Consider the following 24,693-nt stretch of genomic DNA (forward strand, 5'->3'; position numbering starts at 1 on the left):
TGAATTGAACAGTATAAAACAATCCGAATGGAGAAAGACCCATTGAAATCATTTAGAATATATGTGTTGCCACCCTAGGGTCACGCACTACTCATAAAGCAAATGTAGAACTTTTATTAATCAAAAACATAAAATACCATCAAATTTGAAAAATACCATATTATATTTTGGCCTTATCGCCCAGCCCTACCCCAACCTCATCATCTACCTCTGTCAACAAGGAAAGATATGTTTTTGTCATTAATTCTCTCACTCACTCAGACAAGCGCACAAGCAAGCGCGCGTGCGCACACACGCTTGCACTGACTGACTGGCATCAGCAAAACTAAACTAACTAATCTGCCTCTAGTCACAACTGGTCTTCCTCTCTGCAGCCTCCTAATGTCATGATTAAAAGGTCAGAGACTAGTGGCACAATTACACAGTTCAACCATCTGTCATGCCTCTGAGGCTGCTTTCCAAATGACACCCTATCTCCTATATAGTTGGGCCCTGGTCTAAAGTAGTGCACTGGTCTAAAGTAGTGCACTATGTAGGGAATGGGGATGCGGTGCCATTTGGGACGCAACCTCTGTAAACCTTGATGAAGGTCTATTGACCAAAACACTGTTTAAAAAATAAACTATTAAATTGTTGGTGGAACATTCAAGATGACCAGTGTTTACTTTTTTTCGGCCTTCAAATGCATCTCGAGGGTTTGCGCCTCGATGAAAGTGAGTAATCTGTAACCATGAGACGATTCTGATTCACTGGAATAACTGTGTCAAATTTAGTCTCTTCACAGGTTTTCACAACACAGTCAGTTGCCTGTGAGGCACTGTCAATGTCCTTTTAGGCTAGACACCATTTAACCTATTAAGAGATTCAGACTCCAGACCGAGGACACTGACTGGCCGCCTTCTATTTTCTCAGCTTCAATGACAGCATCTTGAAGACATCTACAAATAGCTTTGGTCTTGCTTTTATTTGGTTTGCCTTGATTGGTGAGTCAAATAGCCCATGTTTCTACATCGACAGACATCCAAGTACTACTTGCTTGCTTTCATTCCTCTGGGGTCTGTTGGTTACACACCTAAGTACTGGGTTCGTTCACTAGGAACCAAACGAAAGCAAACGGCCTGAAACAGGGAGGTATTAGCCTGAACGTTTTCGATAAGAAACGCTCGTTTTTGTTGCAGCGTGTTTCTTATTGCAAAATGTTTTGCTACGGTGTGCACTAATGAATGCACCCAATGACTGAGTTACCCTGTCACTCCGCTTTGTTTGTCCATCCAAATCCAGCATTGAAATGACTCCAGTTGTCTTTGCTTTTACAGGTGTCCTATATCATCAGTGCCATGGGAAAAGAGCACGTTGTTGTCCTGGAGAAGAATGAGTACGTATTGCCCACCCATGTTCTCCCTTGTCTTCTCTTGTAGATTGTCATACCTTCATACCGACCTTGTGCCATACTGGGATATTCGTTAATACCGGCACTGAATACAAGGGGCGCTATTTTCAAACCCCACTGATCCTCTGTAATCCAAAGCTTAGCAATGCTAACAAGTACACGTCCAATAGAGAATGCTAACTAAATACTAACAAGCGCTTTGCTTACATTTTATCCATCCTCTGACCCAAGTATTTGCAGGACAGATATCCCAGATCATTAACCTGTCTAGCCCCGGGGTTCCGCTAGCGAAACTCCTCCCACATTCCACTGAGAAGGCAGAGCGCGAAATTCAAAGAATATTTTTGAGAAATATTTAACTTTCACACATTAACAAGTCCAATACAGCAAATGAAAGATAAACATCTTGTGAATCCAGTCAACATGTCCGATTTTTAAAATGTTTTACAGCGAAAACACCACGTATATTTATGTTAGCTCACCACCAAATACAAAAAAGCACAGACATTTCTTTCACAGCACAGGTAGCTTGCACAAAACCAACCAAACTAACCAAGAACCAACCAAACTAACCAAGAAACAACTTCATCAGATAACAGTCTTATAACATGTTATAGAATACATTTGTTTTGTTCGAAAAATGTGCATATTTGAGGTATAAATCATAGTTTTACATTGCAGCTACCATCACAGCTACCATCACAAATGGCACCGAAGGAGCCAGAGTAATTATAGAGACCAACGTGAAATACCTAAATACTCATCATAAAACATTTATGAAAAATACATGGTGTACAGCAAATGAAAGACAAACATCTTGTGAATCCAGCCAATATTTCAGATTTTTTAAGTGTTTTACAGCGAAAACACAATATAGCATTATATTAGCTTACTACAATAGCCAACCACACAACAGCATTGATTCAAGGTAACAGTAGCGATAGCGACAAAACCAGCAAAAGATATTAAATATTTCACTAACCTTCATAAACTTCATCAGATGACAGTCCTATAACATCATATTACACAATACATATATGGTTTGTTCGAAAATGTGCATATTTAGAGCTGAAATCCGTGGTTATACATTGTGAAAACGTAGCAACTATTTTCCAGAATCTCCGGATATATTTCTGACACTCACCTATTCTGACCAAATAACTAATCATAAACTTTACTAAAAAATACATGTTGTACAGGAAATGATAGATACACTAGTTCTTAATGCAATCGCCGTGTTAGAATTCTAAAAATAACTTTAGTACGACATACAGCTTACGTTATAGCGAGAGAGCGCCCAAAATCTGGGCGGAAACTAATAGTAAACATTTTCGACAGAAATACGAAATAACATCATAAATGGGTCCTACTTTTGGTGAGCTTCCATCAGAATCTTGTACAAGGGGTCCTTTGTCCAGAATAATCGTTGTTTGGATTTAGAATGTCCTCTTCGTCTTGATTTAGCAACCAAAACTTGCCAAGTGGCGCGAAGCTGTCCATCGTCACCAAACGCAGAGAACGGAACACGCCAAAACTCCCGAAAAAATTTCAATAATCTGATAAAACTATATTGAAAAAACATACTTTACGATGATATTATCACATTTATCAAATAAAATCAAAGCCGGAGATATTAGCCGTCTATAAGGAAAGCTTTTCAGAAGCCAAAGCTGATGTCCTTCCCGCGTCTTCCTGAACAAAGGAAATTGGGGTCATGTTATTCCAAGACCTCTCTTTTGACCATAGATATAGCTAGACTCCCCATTTCACCTCTCACTGCCTATTGACATCTAGTGGAAGGTGTATGAAGTGCATGTATAGTCATAAATTTCAAGCAAATTAATAGGGAGGCCCTGGAACAGAGCCTCGATTTCAGATTTTTCACTTTCTGACAGGAAGTTCGTTGCCAAATTAGTTTTAGAAACTTGAGTGTTTTCTATCCAATAGTAATAATAATATGCATATTGTACGAGCAAGAATAGAGTACGAGGCCGTTTAAATTGGGCACGATTTTTCCCCAAAGTGAAAATAGCGCCCTCTATCCTCAACAGGTTTTAAGTAATACACGTAACTAAAACATGTTACATACAGTTTGCATCATGTACAAAACAAATATTAGACAGCAAGGCTCTTGAGCCAGGAGGGGATTCTCTGCTGTCACCAAAATAAGCTTGATTTTGGAAGAAGCTAACCACTTAGCTAGATCGCTAACTAGCTACTAAATTAGCAAACCAAATGCACAACTGTAGAGCGTTTAGCATATTTTTGACACTTAACTTAATAGGTATAGGATATCTGGCTGGCAAACGTTTAATTGTGAATTCCATACTCTAACTCGATTACCTGGTGAGTGCTGCACAACAGTGAGTGACTCACAAGGCTCCGGTCTCATCGTTGTGTGCTTGTTAACAAACACCACGTGACTGGGACTACCAATCATTTTTCGTTATGAAGCTTATGTGACAGGTGAAATGAACGCGATCAACTTTATCTCCTAACATATTGCACAAATTGACTGCAGGTATTTACTGAAAGTATCTACAAATATCGCAATTTATTTAAAAAATACCTTCCTGTGGCTATTTCCAAATACCCCGGTATACAGCCCAAGCCTACTTGTCGACATTGTGTATCTAATCTAAAGTGATTACATTTAACATTTTACATTTAAGTCATTTAGCAGACGCTCTTATCCAGAGCGACTTACAAATTGGGTTAAATGTCATGGTGTCCCTTAAATATCTTTAACAACAGGCATGCTGATGATTATTGACAGGGCTTTAGTATAGCAGTATCACACACTGAATTCAAATCTACCTCTAGCCCCCAATCCCCTGCATGTAGGATTTGTTGGAAAATGAACAGAATTTGGCGGACGATATTCTGGTCAGAGGCACTCAGCCACTGTTCTGTTGTTTCTCTCATAGTTAGTATTAGCAATATGTCAAACTCGACCTAGCTTATTTAGAAGTCGAGGTGCAGTAATGACCATACCTATCAGATTATTTCTGCAGGAGTAACCAGGGGTTAGGGGTTGATTTTGGGATTCAGCAACTGTCCAATAGCACCCCTGTCAAGTGATGTTCCTGACCAGGGATGAGGCAGAGTGCAAGGCCCTACACGTGGGCAACTCGGCCTGCAGCCCATTAGACCTTTCGAAGGGAATCGTTTATGTAGCAATTAAATATACACCGCAGCATTTCTGTTCCATCTATAAAAGTTGCAGAGCAGCCCCCAAATTAATTCGCGTTAGGCTGGTCTGTGGCTAGGTCCATTATGCCATGTTATCCTGCACAGAGGCACAGTGCTCTACTACCAGTCTTTTAAAGCTACAGTGATGCTTTCCTCATAGTGATATCGGAATCCAAAGGTACACTTGTAGTTTGTCTTTTGCAGAGCTGCCCCCACGGCAAACCTGAGGGTTTTCTGAAATTGTGCACTTTGACGGAGAAATGCAGAGTTGACATTTTCCAGTTGTAAACACTACTCGCTTAGGAGGCTGAGTTTGTCAGCTCAAATGTTGTCAGCCAAGGACATGGTCAGACGTTACAGATGCAGTTAAATGATAATAGAGTTCTGTTCTTATAGGCTCTGTTGTTCCTAAAAAAAATACCCTGCCAAATTCTTTCCCAAGAGTGTATGCTCATTTGCTGCTATTGCGAGGTGGGAGGGGTGACAATATTTGACGTGTGTCCTTAAAAACGAGCGCAAAAGTGTCCATTTCATGCTACGCGAATGTGAACGTTTTAAGAGCCACAAAAATCAGGTCTTAACGGTAACGCAGTTGATAATGACATGGATTTTGAGCGAGGAAGTGCAGCCTATCCAACCATGATGCACAGTTCCAATGGAAGGAGAGATGTACCTTTTGGGCCGGTGAATTTCATAATGATAAACATTACACTGCTCTTGATAGTATCACTGATCTTTAATAAGCTTACGTATTGCCGAAAGCTCTGACGAAGGCCGTGAGGCCGATACGTAAGCTTATTAAAGATCAGAAATACTATCAAGAGCAATTTCCTTTTTCCTTCATCTTGTTCAACCATGCACCTGCAAAAAAGATTGCTCAGATGTGCGAGTGCCTTTTGAATATTAATAAACATTAAAAAACGATTGCTTTCCCCCCATTTTCGTTTATATTGATTTAAAAACCAATCACAGCCTACCCTCCCCTTAACCAAGGCTGGTTTAGCAGCATCACATAGGTGTGTCTTTTTATCCTGGTCATCAGCCAAAAGTAGCCTATGAATAAAGGGGTTTTAAATGGTCTACTGAGCGTGCATTTTCATTATTCACATGCATTACTGTACCTGCATTTTGCTTGTACCTGGATTTTGCTTGTTTTGCTTGTTCTTGTTCTTCTCTTGTTTTCAAAGAGTGTCCTTCGTCCGATTACCAAAGACACGCTCCTGGCTCCTCCAAAGTACTCTATCCTCCTACATTGCCATATCAACGGCAGATATACAGTACCAGTCAAAAGTTGGGACACGCTTACTCATTCAAGGGTTTTTCTTTATTTGTACTGTTTTCTACATTGTAGAATCATAGTGAAGACATCCAAACTATGAAATGACACATATGGAATCATGTAGTAACCAAAAAAAGTGTTAAAACAAATCAAAATATATTTTATATTTGAGATTCTTCAGTAGCCACCCTTTGCCTTGACAGCTTTGCGCACTCTTGGCATTCTCTCAACTAGCTTCACCTGGAATGCTTTTCCAACAGTCTTGAAGGAGTTCCCACATATGCTGAGCACTTGTTGGCTGCTTTTCCTTCACTCTGCGGTCCAACTCATCCCAAACCATCTCAATTGGGTTGAGGTCTGGTGATTGTGGAGGACAGGTCATCTGATGCAACACTCCACTCTCCTTGGTCAAATAGCTAAAACAAATTATAGTCCCACTAAGCGCAAACCAGATTGGATGGCATATCGCTGCAGAATGCTGTGGTAGCCATGCTGGTTAAGTGTGCCTTGAATTCTAAATAAATCACTGACGGTGTCACCAGCAAAGCACCATCACACCACCACCTCCATGCTTCACGGTGGGAACCACACATGAACTCATGTATGATGGCGATGTGGTAGGCTTACCTTACTATTGCAACAACACATCATCAGTAGGGTACAACTAACTTATCTCACTACTGTGAGATGGTCCTGCCAGGTAATCCATTCACCTACTTTGTTTCACAAAGGCACAGTGGTTGGAAACAAAAATCGCAAATTTGGACTCATCAGACCAAGGGACAAATTCTCCCCTGAACAGTTGATGTTGAGATGTCTGTTACTTGAACTCTGAAGCATTCATTTGGGCTGCAATCTGAGGTGCAGTTAACTCTAAGGAACTTGTCCTCTGCAGCGGTCCTCATGAGAGCCAATTTCATAATAGCGCTTGAAGGTTTTTGTAACTGCACTTGACGAAACTTTAAAAGTTCTTGATTTTTTTCCTAATTGACTGACCTTCATGTCTTAAAGTAATGATGCTGTCGTTTCTCTTTGCTTATTTGACCTGTTCTTGCCATAATATGGACTTGGTCTTTTACCAAATAGGGCTATGTTCTGTATACCTCCCCCACCTTGTCACAACACAACTGGTTGGCTCAAACGCATTAAGAAGGAAAGAAAGTCCACAAATGAACTTTTAACATGGCACACCTGTTAATTGAATTGCATTCCAGGTTACTCCCTCATGAAGCTGGTTGAGAGAATGCCAAGGGTGTGCAAAGGGTGGCTACTTTCAAGAGTGATGGCTACTTTCTCATATGATTCCATATGTGTTATTTCATAGTTTTGATGTCTTCACTATTATTCTACAAAGTAGAAAATAGTCCAAATAAAGAAGAAAAAAAACCTTGAATGAGTAGGTGTGGTACTCTATATAGTGCCCTCTAAAATCGGTGTTGCGGAGAATGCAAACGGAATTCAACTTTTTTTTTTTTATGAATTGAACTTGGCAAGAAGTCAACTAAATGTATTGAACTTATTAGGAAAGTAATTCATTTGCCCAAGTTAATCATAAGACATGAACAAAATACATGAGTGATTTAGTTTTTTCCTGCAAATTTCTGAAATGGCACAGGAATGCCCGTCTGCGTGTCCGTGTATGTCTACACTTTGTGTAGCCGTTAGTGAAGATTCTAATGATAACCCTGGTAGAGCTGGAAAGGCTTTCCCCAAAAAACTCAATTAAATGTTAACTACAAAGTATCCTATGCCTTCCTGGCAGAATTATGTAATGATTATTTGCATAAATCCAGTAGCCATTTGTTTCGAAAATGCTGCAATCACATGAGCGCTACAGAAACATTGCTAACCAAACACATTCTCTTGCTGGTGCACACTTGTATTGAAGGGTAACTACACCTAAAAATGCAATTTCTTCAATTTTTCACAGACCTCAAAAGTGGTTTCCTGATGTGATTTAAGCACATCCAATTTGGTTGTTTTTCTAAGTATGATTTTGAGAGTGAGAGCGGAAATCAGGTAAAACAAAACGGCAAACGGAATCAGGCAAAAAAATAAAACCAAGCTTTGCTCAGTTAACTTTTGTGTTCCCCCAAGAAATGCTCCATGGGAAGGGGTTCCCCTTTACGGCCATTGGATCCCTCTTCCCACTTATCCCCCTCCAGCCCAGAGAGGACTTCATGAACATCCCGCTATCGTCCAAATACGTTTTTTTTTTTTTTTAAATACTCAAAGCTTATTTAAAACCTTAACAATGCCTCATTGTTTTCTGTGCGCTATTATTAGTCTGCATATACTGTGGTATTCTAGTAGGAGAGTGTATAAAAGTGTAGTAGTCAATGTAGTCATTTCTGATAATGTGCCCCACATCCAAAGTACACTGAACTAAAATATAAACAACAATTTCAAAGATTTTACTGAGTTAAAGTTAATATAAAGAAATCAGTCAATTGAAATGAATTCATTATGCCCAAATGTATCAATTTCACACGACTGACCAATAGATGCATATCTGCATTCCCACAGATTCCTTAAAAAAAAAGGAAGGGGAGTTGATCAGAAAACCAGTCAGTATCTGGTGTGACCACCATTTGCCTCATGCAGTGCTACACATCTCCTTTTGCATAGAGTTGATCAGGCTGTTGGTTGTGGAATGTTGTCCCACTCCTTTTCAATGGCTGTGCGAAGTTGCTGGGTATTGTTGGGAACTGGAACACGCTGTCGTACACTTTGATCCAGAGTAACCCAAACACGCTTAATGTGTGACATGTCTGAGTATGCAGGCCATGGAATAACTGGGACATTTACAGCTTCCGGGAGTTGTGTACAGATCCTTGCGACATGGGGCTGTGCATGAGGTGATGGCGGCGGATGAATGGCATGACTTTGGGCCTCAGTCACGCTATATCTGTGCATTCAAATTGCCATCGATAAAATGTAATTGTGTTTGTTGTCCGTAGTTTATGCCTGCCCATACCCCACCGCCACCATGCAGCACTCTGTTCACAACGTTGACGTCAGCAAACTGCTCGTCTACACAACGCCATCTGCCTGGTTACAGTTGAAACCGGAATTTGTCTGTGAAGAGCACACTTCTCCAGCGTGACAGTGGCTATCGAATGTGAGCATTTGCCCACTGAAGTCAGTTACGACGCCAAACTGCAATCAGGTCAAGACCCTGGGGAGGACGACAAGCACGCAGATGAGTATCCGTGAGACGGTTTCTGACAAACCCACAATTTCATCAGCTATCCGGGTGGCTTGTCTCAGACCATCCTGCAGGTGAAGAAGCCGGATGTGGAGGTCCTGGTCTGGCGTGGGTACATGTGGTCTGCGGTTGTGAGGCCGGTTGGACGTACTGCCAAATTCTCTAAAATGACATTGGAGGTGGCTTATGGTAGAGAAATTAACATCAACTGGCAACAGCTCTGGTGGACATTCCTGTAGTCAGCATACCAATTGCACGCTCCCTCAACTTGAGACATCTGTGGCATTGTGTTTTGACAAAACTGCTCATTTTAGTGACACTTTATTCTGCCTTTTTATTCTGCCAATCAAAAAAGCAGTAACTGCTCATACTGTAGCGTGGAACTGAGAAAAATTGATTTGATTTACCTTGGTTTCACAGTAACGTTATGCAGTTACTGCAAACATGACCCCCATTTTCTCCAAAACAAAATACAATAGAGGTAGGATACTTCTCCACATGATTAAGCATGTATTTAATGTTGCAAAAATGATTAACCTGTTAGGCTGGCTGGCCCGACACCGGTACACTTATGACAACATCCAGCTCAAGTGCAGGGCGCGAAATTCAAAATATATATTTTTTAAATATTTAACTTTCACACATTAACAAGTCCAAGACACCAGATGAAAGGTACACATCTTGTGAATCAAGCCAACATGTCCGATTTTTAAAATGTTTTACAGGGAAGACACAATATGTAAATCTATTAGCTAACCACGTTAGCAAAAGACACCACTATTCTTACTCCATCAGTTTTTTACTCCATCAGTAGCTATCACAAATTCGACCAAATAAAGATATAAATAGCCACTAACCAAGAAACAACTTCATCAGATGACAGTCTGATAACATATTTATTGTATAGCATATGTTTTGTTCGAAAATTTTTGAATATTTCAGGTATAAATCATAGTTTACATTTCAGCTACAATCAGAAATTGCACCGAAAGCAGCCATAATATTTACAGACACCAACGTGAAATACCTAATTACTCATCATAAAACATTTCTGAAAAATACATAGTGTACAGCAATTGAAAGACAGGCATCTTGTGATTCCAGACAATATTTCCGATTTATTAAATGTTTTACAGCGAAAACAAAATGTAGCGTTATATTAGCGTAGCCACAATAGCCAGAAACACTTGGGCGCCCACGACCAGTTCACATGCACGACAGATATATGAAATAACATCATAAATTGGGTCTTACTTTTGCTGATCTTTCATCAGAATGTTGAACAAGGTGTCCTTTGTCCAGATGAGTCGTTGTTTGGATTCAGAACGGCAAATTTCCCTCTTCATTTAGCATGGGCACTAGCCGAGTGGCACGGATCTCTCCAACGTAAACACAGTCAGAGAACGGAACACGGCAAAACTCCCGAAAAAATTTCAATAATCTGATTAAACTATATTGAAAAAACATACATTACGATGATATGGTCACATGTATCAAATAAAATCCGAGCCGGAGATAGTTGTCGTCCATTACGGCAGCAAAACAGAAGGCAATCCCACTTCCAAGTCGCGCGCTTCAGAGTACCGGAAGTGGACGGTCACGTCAAAGAAATAGCTTTTATTCCACCCCAGACCAAGATAAACACAAAATTTCTTCTCTCACATCATCTTGACACCCAGAGGAAGGCGTATGGAGTGTACGTAGACTCCTACGTGTCATGACCATGTATAGGCAGGAAGTTGAACAGAGCATATATTTCTGACATTCTACTTCCTGGTCAGGGAAAGTGCTGCCAAATGAGTTCTGTTTCACTCAGAGAAATAATTCAAACGGTTTTAGAAACTAGAGTGTTTTCTATCCAATAGTAATAATAATATCCATATTGTACGAGCAAGAATTGAGTACGAGGCCGTTTGAAATGGGCACGATTTCACTGGCTACTCAATACTTTCCCTTGCAGCCATAAGAAGTTTTAACTCATTTTTGACCAAATGAGCAGTTTGCCTTTTTGCTTGGTAGGGCAGTATTGTCCTTAGCACAAGGTGCACCTGTATAATGATCATGCTGTTAATCAGCTTCTTGATATGCCACACCTGTCAGGTGGATGGATTGTCGAGGCGAAGGAGAAATGCTCACTAAGAGCGACGTAAACAAATTTGTGCACAACTTTTGAGAGAAAGAAGCTTTTTTGTATGAATATAAAATTTCAGCTCATGAAACTTTGGACCAACACTACATATTGCGTTTATATTTTTGTTCGGTGTAATAAGGTTTAAACAGTAGTATGTCAATGTAATCAGAGCAATTATCTTACTAAATGTAACTTTGACTACAGTACACAGTGCATTCGGACCTCTTAACTTTTTCCAAATGTTGTTACGTTACGACCTTATTCTAAAATGGACTAAAACATTTTCTTGAAAAGCAGTTTCTTTGTTGATTTTAGCACATTTATTTGAAATTAAAAAATCATACCTTTATATACATATTCAGACCCTTTGCTATGAGACTCAAATTGAGCTCAAGTGCATCCAGTTTCCATTGATCATTCTTGATGTTTCTTCAACTTGATTCAAGTACACCTGTGGTAACATTCAATTGATTGGACATGATTTGGAAAGGCACACACCTCTATATATGGTCCCACAATTGACAGTACATGCTAAAGCAAAAACTGAGACATGAGGTTGAAGGAATTGTCCGCAGAGCTCCTAGACAGGATTGTGTCAAGGCACAGATCTGGAGAAGGGTGCCAAAAAATGTCTGCAGCATTGAAAGTCTCCAAAAACAGTGGTCTCCATCATTCTTTAAATGTAAGAAGTTTGGAACCACCAAGACTCTTCTTAGAGCTGGCCAAACTGAGCGATCGGGGGAGAAGGGCCTTGGTCAGGGAGGTGACCAAGAACCCAATGGTCACTCTGACAGAGCTCCGGAGTTCCTATGTGGAGGTGGGAGAAGCTTCCAGAAGGACAACCATCTCTGCAGCACTCCACCAATCAGGCATGCATGGTAGAGTGGCCAGAAGGATGCCATTCCTCAGTAAAAGGCACATGACACATGAATACTAAGCGTCACGTCTGCGTCACGTCTGGAGGAAACCAAGCGTCACGTCTGGAGGAAACCTGGCAACATCCCTACGGTGAAGCATGGTGGTGGCAGCATTATGCCAGGACAATGACCATAATCACACAGCCAAGACAACTAGGGCTGACCCCATTTAGTCGCATGGGGCGATAGGCTGTTGGTTGACCGAGATTTCTTTAGTCAAGTTTTATTTTTTTGTTCTGGACCGGCCTTGGATTTCCACAAACACGGACATTGGTTTTAGGTCCGGACCAAACTGAACCAATCATAGACGTTTATGTTTGGTTCAGATTTTGTCCTGTCTGGAACAGCCTTGATTTGGTCCAAACATAGACATCTATAAATGACTTATTTTCAACTTTCATTTAGAACCTAAAATTAACCTGATTTCAGTGTCTGGAAAATATTTTTAATATAGGGAAAATAGCTTTTCGCCTTTTAATTCAAACCCTAAATTGAACTTAACTTCAACGTCTGGAAAATACGTATTTTAGACATCTTTTCAATATAATTTTGCCTACTGCACTATTCTAGTTTTGCAGGGCCGGAATATTTTGGTCTTGCCTATGGCGGCAGACCAAAATATATAGGTCAGGCCCTATTGTGCCCTATCCGGATGGGATGAGTTTTACTGGGGGAGTTCAGGTAATGTAATTATGTGCATCAGTAATTTTAGTGCTGTCCGAATAAGCCATGTCAGTAATTTTTACATGGCAGGAGAGCAACAAAACCTTGTTTAACATTATCTAGTCTAAATATGGCATGATTCCAACAATTGTAACCTTCTGCATCACCTTCAAAGAGGTACTTTTATTTTGAAGGCAAACCGCAAATTCCACTATTGTGTCTAATCCTTATTGTGGCAAGCTTCACAACACCTAACAGGGTTAAGTAGCAGGCTAGCTATGTATTTTCATGAACTGAAGTTCAATTTCAATAGGCGAATAAGTGGTTACCTAGCTAATACTTAATCACAAGGATTCCTAAATCATTGATAAGAATAATGAAATGACTGCAGTTTCTACTGGTCATTGTTTTCAGGCTGGTTGTATTGGTGCTATCTAGGTACCAAGCTAAAGCCAGCAAGCTACCCCAGAATTTGCAGTCGAACAAATAATGCTTTATTACCAACGCGGTATTGTAAACGCATCGTTCGTGGCCGTTGTTTGCTTGTTTGCAGAATGTTTTGTACAGCTTTGACAGGGCTACTGATAGTAGTGGTGGCGCTTGGCTTGCACGTGTAAATAGTGTTATTGTCAAACAGTGTCATTTGACGTTTATCTTTTTTGACACGCAAAAACCCAAACGGCGTTCCATAGTATGTCGTGAAGCTAATAGTGACGCTATTACTGTAACTCCGGTAGGGCAACATCTGAAAAATGGCACACTTAGTAGTGTGCTCGACCATTCGCGAAAGCCAACTTCACCCACAACAGAGAACGGTTGATTGTCAAGGGCAATGAATTCCATTATCTTGGTGTTAATGAATTTCGCCTTTGAGTTGTCTCGATGAAATGTTCTTACTCTTTCAAATGACTGCTCGACTTGTTGACTAGGTTAGGAATGCTGTGTTGCACATCTAGTGCAACATTTTACATGGCGTCATTATGTCATGTACCTACTTTATATAGGTATGCACGTCAAGTTTGACATCAGATTTGCACATCGGCGTTAAACTAGACATCGGGCCGATATTGATGTTGGCATTTTTAGGTAATATTGGCCGATTCCGATATGTTCACCTATATATTGTGCATTCCTAATAATTACCTTACCAACGTTCTCTCGTAATACTATTCCCATGCTATGTCCATGCTATGTCTTTGGTCACGTGCATGAGACGCATACATGTATCACGTAAATAGGGCAAGAGTTGAGAGAATAAGGAATATGTTTCCTAAACAAATTACCGATTTCGGTAACAACTTTTCAGTCAGAAATGGCTGTAATTAGGTTCCAGCTTCAGCAACACGGACAGCGCGCTAAACACTTTGATGTTCTGTGGTGGTCGCTGCAGCATGGAGGAGAGAGAGACAAACAATGGGTGATAGTCAGTCACTTGCTGTCTTTTTTAAAGATATATATATATTTTACATAGCGCAAGTCTGAGCTTAAAGAATCAGACAAGCTCAGTGAATATAGTTGATTTGATTAAAACACATAGGATGTGTCCATATATGGAAAAATATACATTTAAAACTGTTGGAGGCGTGCAAGAACCGAGGACTTTTGGTCGTCCAATATATGGCTTCTGGACAAGTCTCTGAATGTCCTTGAGTGGCCCAGCCACAGCCCGGACTTGAACCCGATCGAACATCTCTGGAGAGACCTGAAAATAGCTGTGCAGAGACGCTCCCCATTCAATCTGACAGAGCTCGAGAGGATCTACAGAGAAAAATGGGAGAAACTCCCCAAATAGTCATGGCCAAAAGTTTTGAATGACACAAATTATAAATTTCACAAAGTCTGTTGCCTCAGTGTCTTTAGATATTTTTGTCAGATGTTACTATAGAATACTGAAGTATAATTACAAGCATTTCATTAGTGTCAAAGGCTTTTATTGGCAATTACATGAAGTTGATGGAAAGAGTGTTGACCCTTATTTTTCAAGACGTCTGCAATCCGCCCTGGCATGCTGTCAATTAACTTCTGGGCCACATTTTGACTGATGGCAGGCCGTTCTTGCATAATCAATGCTTGGAGTTTGTCAGAATTTGTGGGGTTTTGTTTGTCCACCCGCCTCTTGAGGATTGACCACAAGTTCTCAATGGGATTAAGGTCTGGGGAGTTTCCTGGCCATGGACCCAAAATATCAATGTTTTGTTCCACAAGCCACGTAGTTATCACTTTTGCCTTATGGCAAGGTGCTCCATCATGCTGGAAAAGGCATTGTTCGTCACCAAACTGTTCCTGGATGGTTGGGAGAAGTTGCTCTCAGAGGATGTGTTGGTACCAGTCTTTACTCATGGCTGTGTTCTTAGGTGAAATTGTGACTGAGCCCATTCCTTTGGCTGAGAAGCAACCCCACACATGAATGGTCCCGGGGTGCTTTACTGTTGGCATGACACAGGACTGATGGTAGCGCTCAACTTGTCTTCTCCGGACAAGCTCTTTTCCGGATGCCCCAAACAATCGGAAAGGGGATTCATCAGAGAAAATGACTTTACCCCAGTCCTCAGCAATCCAATCCCTGTACCTTTTACAGAATATCAGTCTGTCCCTGATGTTTATCCTGGAGAGAAGTGGCTTCTTTGCTGCCCTTCTTGACACCAGGCCATCCTCCAAAAGTCTTCTCCTCACTGTGCGTGCAGATGCACTCACACCTGCCTGCTGCCATTCCTGAGCAAGCTCTGTACTGGTGGTGCCCCGATCCCGCAGCTGAATCAACTTTAGGAGACAGTCCTGGCGCTTGCTGGACTTTCTTGGGCACCCTTGAGGCCTTCTTCACAACAATTGAACCGCTCTCCTTGAAGTTCTTGATGATCCGATAAATGGTTGATTTAGGTGCAATCTTACTGGCAGCAATATCCTTGCCTGTGAAGCCCTTTTTGTGCAAAGCAATGATGATTGCACATGTTTCCTTGCAGGTAACCATGGTTGACAGAGGAAGAACAATGATTCCAAGCACCAACCTCCTTGTGAAGCTTCTAGTCTGTTATTCGAACTCAATCAGCATGACAGAGTTATCTCCAGCCTTGTCCTCGTCAACACTCACACCTGTGAGAGAGAATCACTGACATGTCAGCTGGTCCTTTTGTGGCAGGGCTGAAATGCAGTGGACAATCATGTGATCACTCTTCATAACATTCTGGAGTATATGCAAATTGCCATCATACAAACTAAGGCAGCAGACTTTGTGAAAATTAATATTTGTGTCATTCTCAAAACTTTTGACCACGACTGTACAGGTGTGCCAAGCTTGTAGCGTCATACTCGAGACTGTAATCGTTGCCAAAGGTGCTTCAACAAAGTACTGAGTAAAGGGCTGAATACTTGTGTAAATGTTATATATATTTTTTTTTTAATACATTTTCAAAAATGTCAACTTTTTTGCTTAGTCATTATGGGGTATTGTGTGTAGATTGAGGGGGGGGGGGGGAAATATTGAATCCATTTCAGAATAAGGCTGTAACGTAACAAAATGTGGAGAAAGTCAAGGGTTCAAGTAAATATTAACTCCTTTAACTACCACAACAACAAAAAATAACAGGTAAAGCAAGTCCCACAATTTTACTTCATTTAAAATTACCATTCATTTTTAATCAGACGTTGACTTTTTACCCGGCTCTGATACTTATGATCTGATGTGTAATTCCTGACAGAGGGTGTAACGTCAGCGTGTGTTTTGTTTTGTAGGCTACTGCTCCCTAAGGACTTCACTGTGTACACACATGCCAAGGATGGATCTCTAATAACCAACAGACCTCCAATGCAGGTAAGACCGTTTAAGATAACCTAAGGGTACTAGGGGTAGGCGATATCCATATTTTCATATCAATAATATGCCCTTGTTAAATATTGTGTTTTCCACTGAGTGTACAAAACATTAGGAACACCTGCTCTTTCCATGACATAGCTTTCACCTGGTCAGTCTAAGATCCCTTATTGATGTCACTTGTTAAATCGACTTCAAGGAGTGTAGATGAAGGGGAGGAGACAAGTTGAAGAAGGATTTTTAAGCCTATGTACTACATCAATTATGTAGTACATAGTGAAATCATGCATAAAGTACCCTACACCATCGCAAAGCACTTGAAATATATTCACATGCGTGCTGCCTAGTTTCAGCGGAATATCATCTGCAGGCAGTAATAGTGTGACCTAAAGTTTGAAGTGTAACTGACAGCGTTTTAACTACTTAGACTTGTCTGTGCCTTATCCAAATCATGTCCAGTCTAATAAAACATTCCCCAACCAGAAACCGTGGATTGATGGCAGCATTCGCGCAAAACTGAAGGCGCGAACCACTTATTTTAATCAGGGCAAGGTGACCGGAAACATGACCGAATACAAACAGTGTAGCTATTCCCTCCGCAAGGCAATCAAACAAGCTAAGCGTCAGTATAGAGACAAAGTAGAGTCGCAATTCAACGGCTCAGACACGAGGTATGTGGCAGGGTCTACAGTCAATCACGGACTACAAAAGAAAAACCAGCCCCGTCGCCGACCACAGTGTCTTGCTCCCAGACAGACTAAACAACTTCTTTGCTCGCTTTGAGGACAATACAGTGCCACTGACATGGCCCGCTACCAAAACCTGCGGGCACTCCTTCACTGTAGCCAACGTGATTAAAACATTTAAACGTGTTAACCCTCGCAAGGCTGCAGGCCCAGATGGCATCCCCAGCCGCGTCCTCAGAGCATGCGCAGACCAGCTGGCTGGTGTGTTTACGGACATATTCAATCAATCCTTATACCAGTCTGCTGTCCCCACATGCTTCAAGAGGGCCACCATTGTTCCTGTTCCCAAGAAAGCTAAGGTAACTGAGCTAAATGGCTACCGCCCCGTAGCACTCACTTCCGTCATCATGAAGTGCTTTGAGAGACTAGTCAAGGACCATATCACCTCCACCCTACCTGACACCCTAGACCCACTCCAATTTGCTTACCGCCCCAATAGGTCCACAGACGACGCAATAGTAATCACACTGCACACTGCCCTAACCCATCTGGACAAGAGGAATACCTATGTAAGAATGCTGTTCATCGACTACAGCGCAGCATTTAAAAACATAGTACCCTCCAAACTCGTCATTAAGCTCCAGACCCTGGGTCTCGACCCCACCCTGTGCAACTGTGTCCTGGACTTCCTGACAGGCCGCCCCCAGGTGGTGAGGGTAGGTAACAACATCTCCACCCCGCTGATCCTCAACACTGGGGCCCCACAAGGGTGCGTTCTGAGCCCTCTCCTGTACTCCCTGTTCACCCATGACTGCGTGGCCATGAACGCCTACAACTCAATCATCAAGTTTGCAGATGACACTACAGTGGTAGGCTTGATTACCAACAACGACGAGACGGCCTACAGGGAGGAGGTGAGGGCCCTCGGAGTGTGGTGTCAGGAAAATAACCTCACACTCAACGTCAAAAAAGTACAAAAAAGTACAAAAAAGTATGAATGTATGTACTTGTAAGTCGCTCTGGATAAGAGCGTCTGCTAAATGACTTAAATGTAAATGTCAACAAAACAAAGGAGATGATCGTGGACTTCAGGAAACAGCAGAGGGTGCACCCCCCTATCCACATCGACGGGACAGTAGTGGAGAGGGTGGAAAGTTTTAAGTTCCTCGGCGTACACATCACGGACAAACTGGAAAGGTCCACCCACACAGACAGCGTGGTGAAGAAGGCGCAGCAGCGCCTCTTCAACCTCAGGAGGCTGTAGAAATGTAGCTTGTCACCAAAAACACTTTCACAGATGCACAATCGAGAGCATCCTGTCGGGCTGTATCACCACCTGGTACGGCAACTGCTCCGCCCATAACCGTAAGACTCTCCAGAGGGTAGTGAGGTCTGCACAACACATCACCGGGGGCAAACTACATGCCCTCCAGGACACCTACACCACCCGATGTCACAGGAAGGCCCAAAAGATCATCAAGGACAACAACCACACGAGCCACTGCCTGTTCACCCCGCTATCATCCAGAAGGCGAGGTCAGTAAAGGTGCATCAAAGCGGGGACCGAGAGACTGAAAAACAGCCATCACAAACATTGAGTGGCTGCTGCCAACATACTGACTCAACTCTAGCCACTTTAATAATGGGAAAATTGATGTAATAAATGTATCACTAGCCACTTTAAACAATGCCACTTTATATAATGTTTACATACCCTACATTACTCATCTCATATGTATATACTGTACTCTATATACTGTACTCTATACCATCTACTGCATCTTGCCTATGCCGTTCGGCCATCACTCATTCATATATTTTTATGTACATATTCTTATTCATTCCTTTACACTTGTGTGTATAAGGTAGTTGTTGTGAAATTGTTAGGTTAGATTACTTGTTAGATATTACTGCATGGTCAGAACTAGAACCACAAGCATTTCGCTACGCTCGCATTAACATCTGCTAACCATGTGTATGTGACAAATAAAATTTGATTTGATTTGAATTTACCACAGGTGGAATCCAAGTTGTAGAAACATCTGAAGGATGATCAAGGGAAACAGGATGAACCTGAGCTCAACTTCGAGTCTCATAGCAAAGGGTTTGAATACTTATTTATATAAGGTATTTCTGTTTAATACATTTGAAAAAATGTTGAACAACCTGTTTTCACTTTGTTATTATGGGGTAATGTGTGCAGATTGCTAAGGATTTTTTTATTTAATCCATTTTAGAGTAAGGCTGTACCGTAACAAAATGTGCTAAAAGTGAATCTCTGAATACTTTCCGAAGGCACTGTATATACATACTCCTTTCTTGAAACATGAATATCTTAACAGCCTATCTGTTATTATAGACATGTTTGCACAGTGGCAAACCAATAGGAGGCCTTCAGTGTGTGACAGGTTTTTGATTCTGAAAGGACAGAAACCGTAATACCAGCGCACTCATGTAACTTTTTGTAAAACGAGTTGGGCCAATGTTGTAGTGGAGGGTAGACGCAGGTATAATCCGTATACCCGCTTTTCTTTCAGTGGGCATTGCTTATACTCACTTCTTAATCCCTACTGATGTGTATCAAAGTAGTGTAGTGGAGGTATACAGTGGAAACGGGTTCTCTGGAGTGATGAATCACGCTTCACCATCTGGCAGTCTGAATCGGGGTTTGGCGGATGCCATGCAAACACTACCTGCCCCAATGCATAGTGGCAACTGTATTGTTTGGTGGAGGAGGAATAATAGTCTTGGGCGTTTTTTCTTTGTTCGGACAAGGCCCCTTAGTTCCAGTGAAGTGAAATCTTAGACTTCAAATGGGTTTCCATATGTCCATATGTCCATATATGTCCATATGTTTCTTATATGTGTGATTTAATAAAGTTTAATTTTATATAATTTTTTTGAATCTGGCGCTCTACATTTTAACATGGCTGCTGGGACGCTAGCGTCCCGCTATCCCAGAGAGGTTTAAAAAAACATTTTTTTTTTAGCATACAGTAGCTCAGTATTTGAATTATTTATTTTATGCAGTCTTTTTTGTTCATCTTTATAATGGGTGCCAATAATTTTGGACCTGACTATCATTTATCGTGATATATGATAATACCGGTATGCTCATATCACCTAACCCAACAGGGCACTGACAATGTATCACCCATTTAGCATCTCTCAAATGCACTTCTTTCTCATAGCTTTTTATTGACTGCTTTGCGACTGCCTTGTATAGAAACGTGTGCTGTGGAAATGGCCTCTTCTCCCCAACCTGTTTTGTAATTTAATGGATAACTATATTTCTTTAAAACAGAAACTCATGTTAAAATGATACTACTATCCCATAAAAACAGTCACTTCAGTACAACCATCCACAATTACTTCTTAGTCTTTTTGATTGGATGTCCTATTTGTATGAGACCGACTGGGTTGAACTTGGGTCTCCTGTGCTCTACAAGACTGTTACAGCCCTCCTGTCAGGATCGTGAAGGTACAATTGAATAGTTCTATCCACAAATTAATTGGTGTTAATTTCTTGGGATGTATGATATATCGGTGAACATATCGGAATTGGCCGATATTAGCTAAAAATGCCAACATCGGTATCGGCCGATGTCTAGTTTAACGCCGATGTCAAAGCTGACGTGCATACCTATATAATGTAGGTACATGACGTAATGACGCCATGTAAAATGTTGCGCTACAACTGCAACACAGCATTCCTAACCTAGCCAACAATGTCTGCTGTGTGGATCGAGCAGTAAACAAGTCAAGCAGCCATTTGAAAGAGTAAGAAAATTTCAGCGAGACAACACAACGGCGAAATCCATTAACACTAAGATAATGGAATTCATTGCCTTTGACAATCAACCGTTCTCTGTCGTGGGTGAAGTTGGCTTTCGCGAATGGTCGAGCACCGGTACACACTACTAAGTGTGCTATTTTTCAGATGTTGCCCTACCGGAATTACAGTAATAGCGTCACTATTAGCTTCACGACATACTATGGAACGCCGTTTGGGTCTTTGTGTGTCAAAAAAGATACACGTCAAATAACACTATTTGCACGTGCAAGCCAAGCGCCACCACTACTATCAGTAGCACCTGCAAAGCTGTAAGAAAATCTGCAAACAACGGCCACGAGCGATGTGTTTACATTACCGCGTTGGTAATAAAGCATTATTTGTTCGTCCGCAACTTCTGGGGAAGCTAGCTAGCTTTAGCTTGGTACCGAGCTAGCACCAATACAACCAGCCTGAAAACAATGACCAGTAGAAACTGCAGTCGTTTTCATTATTCTTAGCAATGATTTAGGAATCGTTGTGATTAAGTATTAGCTATGTAGCCACTTGTTGTTCGCCAAATGAACTTCAGTTCATGAAAATATATAGCTAGCCTGCTATTTAACCCTGTTGCCCAAAGCTAATGTTATAAGCAGGCAGCTTGCTTCATCTGGCTAGTGAGGATCGACCTGACCAATTTGTGGTTTAACTTCAAAATACAAGTACCTTTTTGAAAGTGATGTTGAAGGTTACAATTGGTGGAATCATGCCATATTTAGACTAGATAATGTTAAACAAGGTTGGAATGTGAAGCAATGAAATGGGGTATCTGTCTACTCGGTGATACCCACAGAACACAACTGTGAAGAGTTTACCCAAATATTAGCGTTGTAGCTCTTTTCACATGACTGTGTGAAATCACCTCCCCAGTCAGCCTATTGTGTGTATTGACATTCATATTGCACTGTACAGCTTTACCTAAGGTTTGGGGATCATTTAAATGGGGGTAACAGTCTACTCAATACTAGAGGTCGATCGATTAATCGGCATGGCCGATTTAATTAGGGCCGATTTCAAGTTTTCATAACAATCGGTAATCTGCGTTTTTGGATGCCCATTACATTGCAATCCACGAGGAGACTGCGTGGCAGGCTGACCACCTGTTACGTGAGTGCAGCAAGGAGCCAAGGTAAGTTGCTAGCTAGCATTAAACTTATCTCATAAAAAAGAATCAATCTTAACATGGTTGACGATATTACTAGTTTAACTAGCTTGTCCTGCGTTGCATATAATCAATGAGGTGTCTGTTAATTTATCATCGAATCAAAGCCTACTTCGCCAAATGGGTGATGATTTAACAAAAGCGCATTCGCGAAAAAAGCACATTCGTTCCACAAATGTACCTAACCATAAACATCAATGCCTTTCTTAAAATCAATACACAGAAGTATATATTTTTTAAACCTGCATATTTAAGATAAATTCATGTTAGCAGGCAATATTAACTAGGGAAATTGTGTCACTTCTCTTGCGTTCAGTGTAAGCAGAGTCAGGATATATGCAGCAGTATGGCCAACCTGGCTCATTACGAACTGTGTGGAGACCATTTCTTCCTAACAAAATCCGTAATTTGCCAGAATTTTACGTAATTATGACATAACATTGAAGGTTGTGCAATGTAACAGCAATATTTAGACTTAGGGTTGCCACCCGTTCGATGAAATGTGGAAAGGTTCCGTATTTCACTGAAAGAATAAACGTTTTGTTTTTGAAATGATAGTTTCCGGATTTGACCATATTAATGACCTAGGCTCCTATTTCTGTGTGTTTATTATAATTAAGTCTATGATATGATATTTGATAGAGCAGTCTGACTGAGCGATGGTAGGCAGCAGGCTCGTAAGCATTCATTCAAACAGCACTTTCCTGCGTTTGCCAGCAGCTCTTCGCAATGCTTGAAGCGCAGCGCTGTTTATGACTTCAAGCCTATCAACTCCCAAGATTAGGCTGGCAATACTATAGTGCCTATAAGAGCATCCAATAGTCAAAGGTATATGAAATACAACTTGTATAGAGAGAAATAGTCCTATAATAACTACAACCTAAAACTTTTTAACTGGGAATATTGAAGACTCATGTTAAAAGGAACCACCAGCTATCATATCTTCTCATGTTCTGAGCAAGGAACTTAAACGTTAGCTTTCTTACATGGCACATATTGCACTTTTACTTCCTTCTCCAACAATGTGTTTTTGCATTATTTAAACATTTGAACATGTTTCATTATATGAGACTAAATTGGTTTTATTTATGTAATAAGTTAAAGTTAGTGTTCATTCAGTATTGTTATTATTACAAATATATATAAAAATCATCTGATTAATCGGTATCAGCTTTTTTTGGTCCTCCAATAATCGGTATTGGCGTTGAAAAATCATAATCGGTTGACCTCTACTCAATACCCAAGATATTTTTTCCCCAACTTCCCTCAGAGTTATCTGACTCCAAAATATCCACGCAGTATTGTTTTTCCTCTGGAATAGTGTTCAATACACATAGGTTGACAATAAATTTGGCTCAATAAACAGTTGTTTCAGAGTCCCGCAATAAGAGCTACGATGCTAATGTTCTCTGGGTGTCACTTAGTAGACTGAAACCCCATGTCATTGATCCACAATCCATAGGTAAGGCTGTACAGTGAAATAAGTATGCTCCCAATGAAATTATAAAGTGTAATACATCCAGTGTGATTTCAAGTCTTTTGTCAAATTAACAAATTGCCTTCTGTTGATTTATATTTTACAACATTCCAACCTCATTTAGCATGATCTATTCGATTATTGCTTAATTCTACTATTTGTATGCATTTGCAGCACTGTCGATGACATTTTCATTTTGAAGGCTAACCGCAAAGTCCACTATTGTGGCTAATCCTTATTGTGGCTAGCTTGGGTCCGACCACCATTAATCAAATAAGAACTGTCTTATAAATTAGGGTTATTTTAGATGACACCTAGCTATACAGCTACTGAAACAGATGTCGTTTTGCTATGTTTTGTGGAAGAACATTGTTTGCATCCATGAGCTAGCAAGCTTTTTTTTAATGACCAGCACTGTAGGTGTGCGAGAACTTGACCAGCATCATAGCATATGTATCGATGAATCGTTGTGACATATAAAATACGATTGATAGAGTAATCAATGTGTAATAACTACATAAACAATGTATGAACATGTTAAATTATTATGTGCAGTCATATTCAGGTCCTTGGTCAACAAGCTTATTGTTAATGTATCTTCTTTGACATGCAAAGACACAAACGGTGTTCCATAGAAATCCCGGTTGAGAATGAAACGACTGAACAAATGAACAAGAAACAGCGCAGCAATTAAGTGAAAGAAATGGGGACATACGTAAATGCCAACAAAATAACTTTTTGGTCAATGTGGTGTGTCTAACCTCTTAACTATGCAAGTCAGTTAAGAACAAATTCTTATTTACAGTGACGGCCTAACCCGGCCAAACCCGGACAACACTGGGCCAATTGTTCGCCGCCCTATGGGTCTCCCAATAGGAGACACAGCCAGCTGTGATACAGCCTGGATTCGAATCAGGGACTGTAGTGACACCTCTTGCCCTGAGATGC

General features: G+C 40.9%; 1 protein-coding gene across 2 annotated transcripts in view; it reads left to right on the forward strand.

Annotated features, from left to right (window-relative positions):
* The window catches only part of adam9 (ADAM metallopeptidase domain 9), a 102,999-nt gene that overhangs the window by 14,193 nt on the left and 64,113 nt on the right, over positions 1-24,693 (forward strand). For both annotated transcript variants that reach the window (XM_038989760.1, XM_038989769.1), the window contains exons 3-4: positions 1,317-1,375; positions 16,510-16,588. In XM_038989760.1, the coding sequence (XP_038845688.1) occupies positions 1,317-1,375; positions 16,510-16,588 (138 nt within the window). The remainder of the gene's footprint in view (positions 1-1,316; positions 1,376-16,509; positions 16,589-24,693) is intronic.

This window comes from Salvelinus namaycush, chromosome 1 (assembly GCF_016432855.1).
Source record: "Salvelinus namaycush isolate Seneca chromosome 1, SaNama_1.0, whole genome shotgun sequence".
NCBI classification, from domain to species: domain Eukaryota; kingdom Metazoa; phylum Chordata; class Actinopteri; order Salmoniformes; family Salmonidae; genus Salvelinus; species Salvelinus namaycush.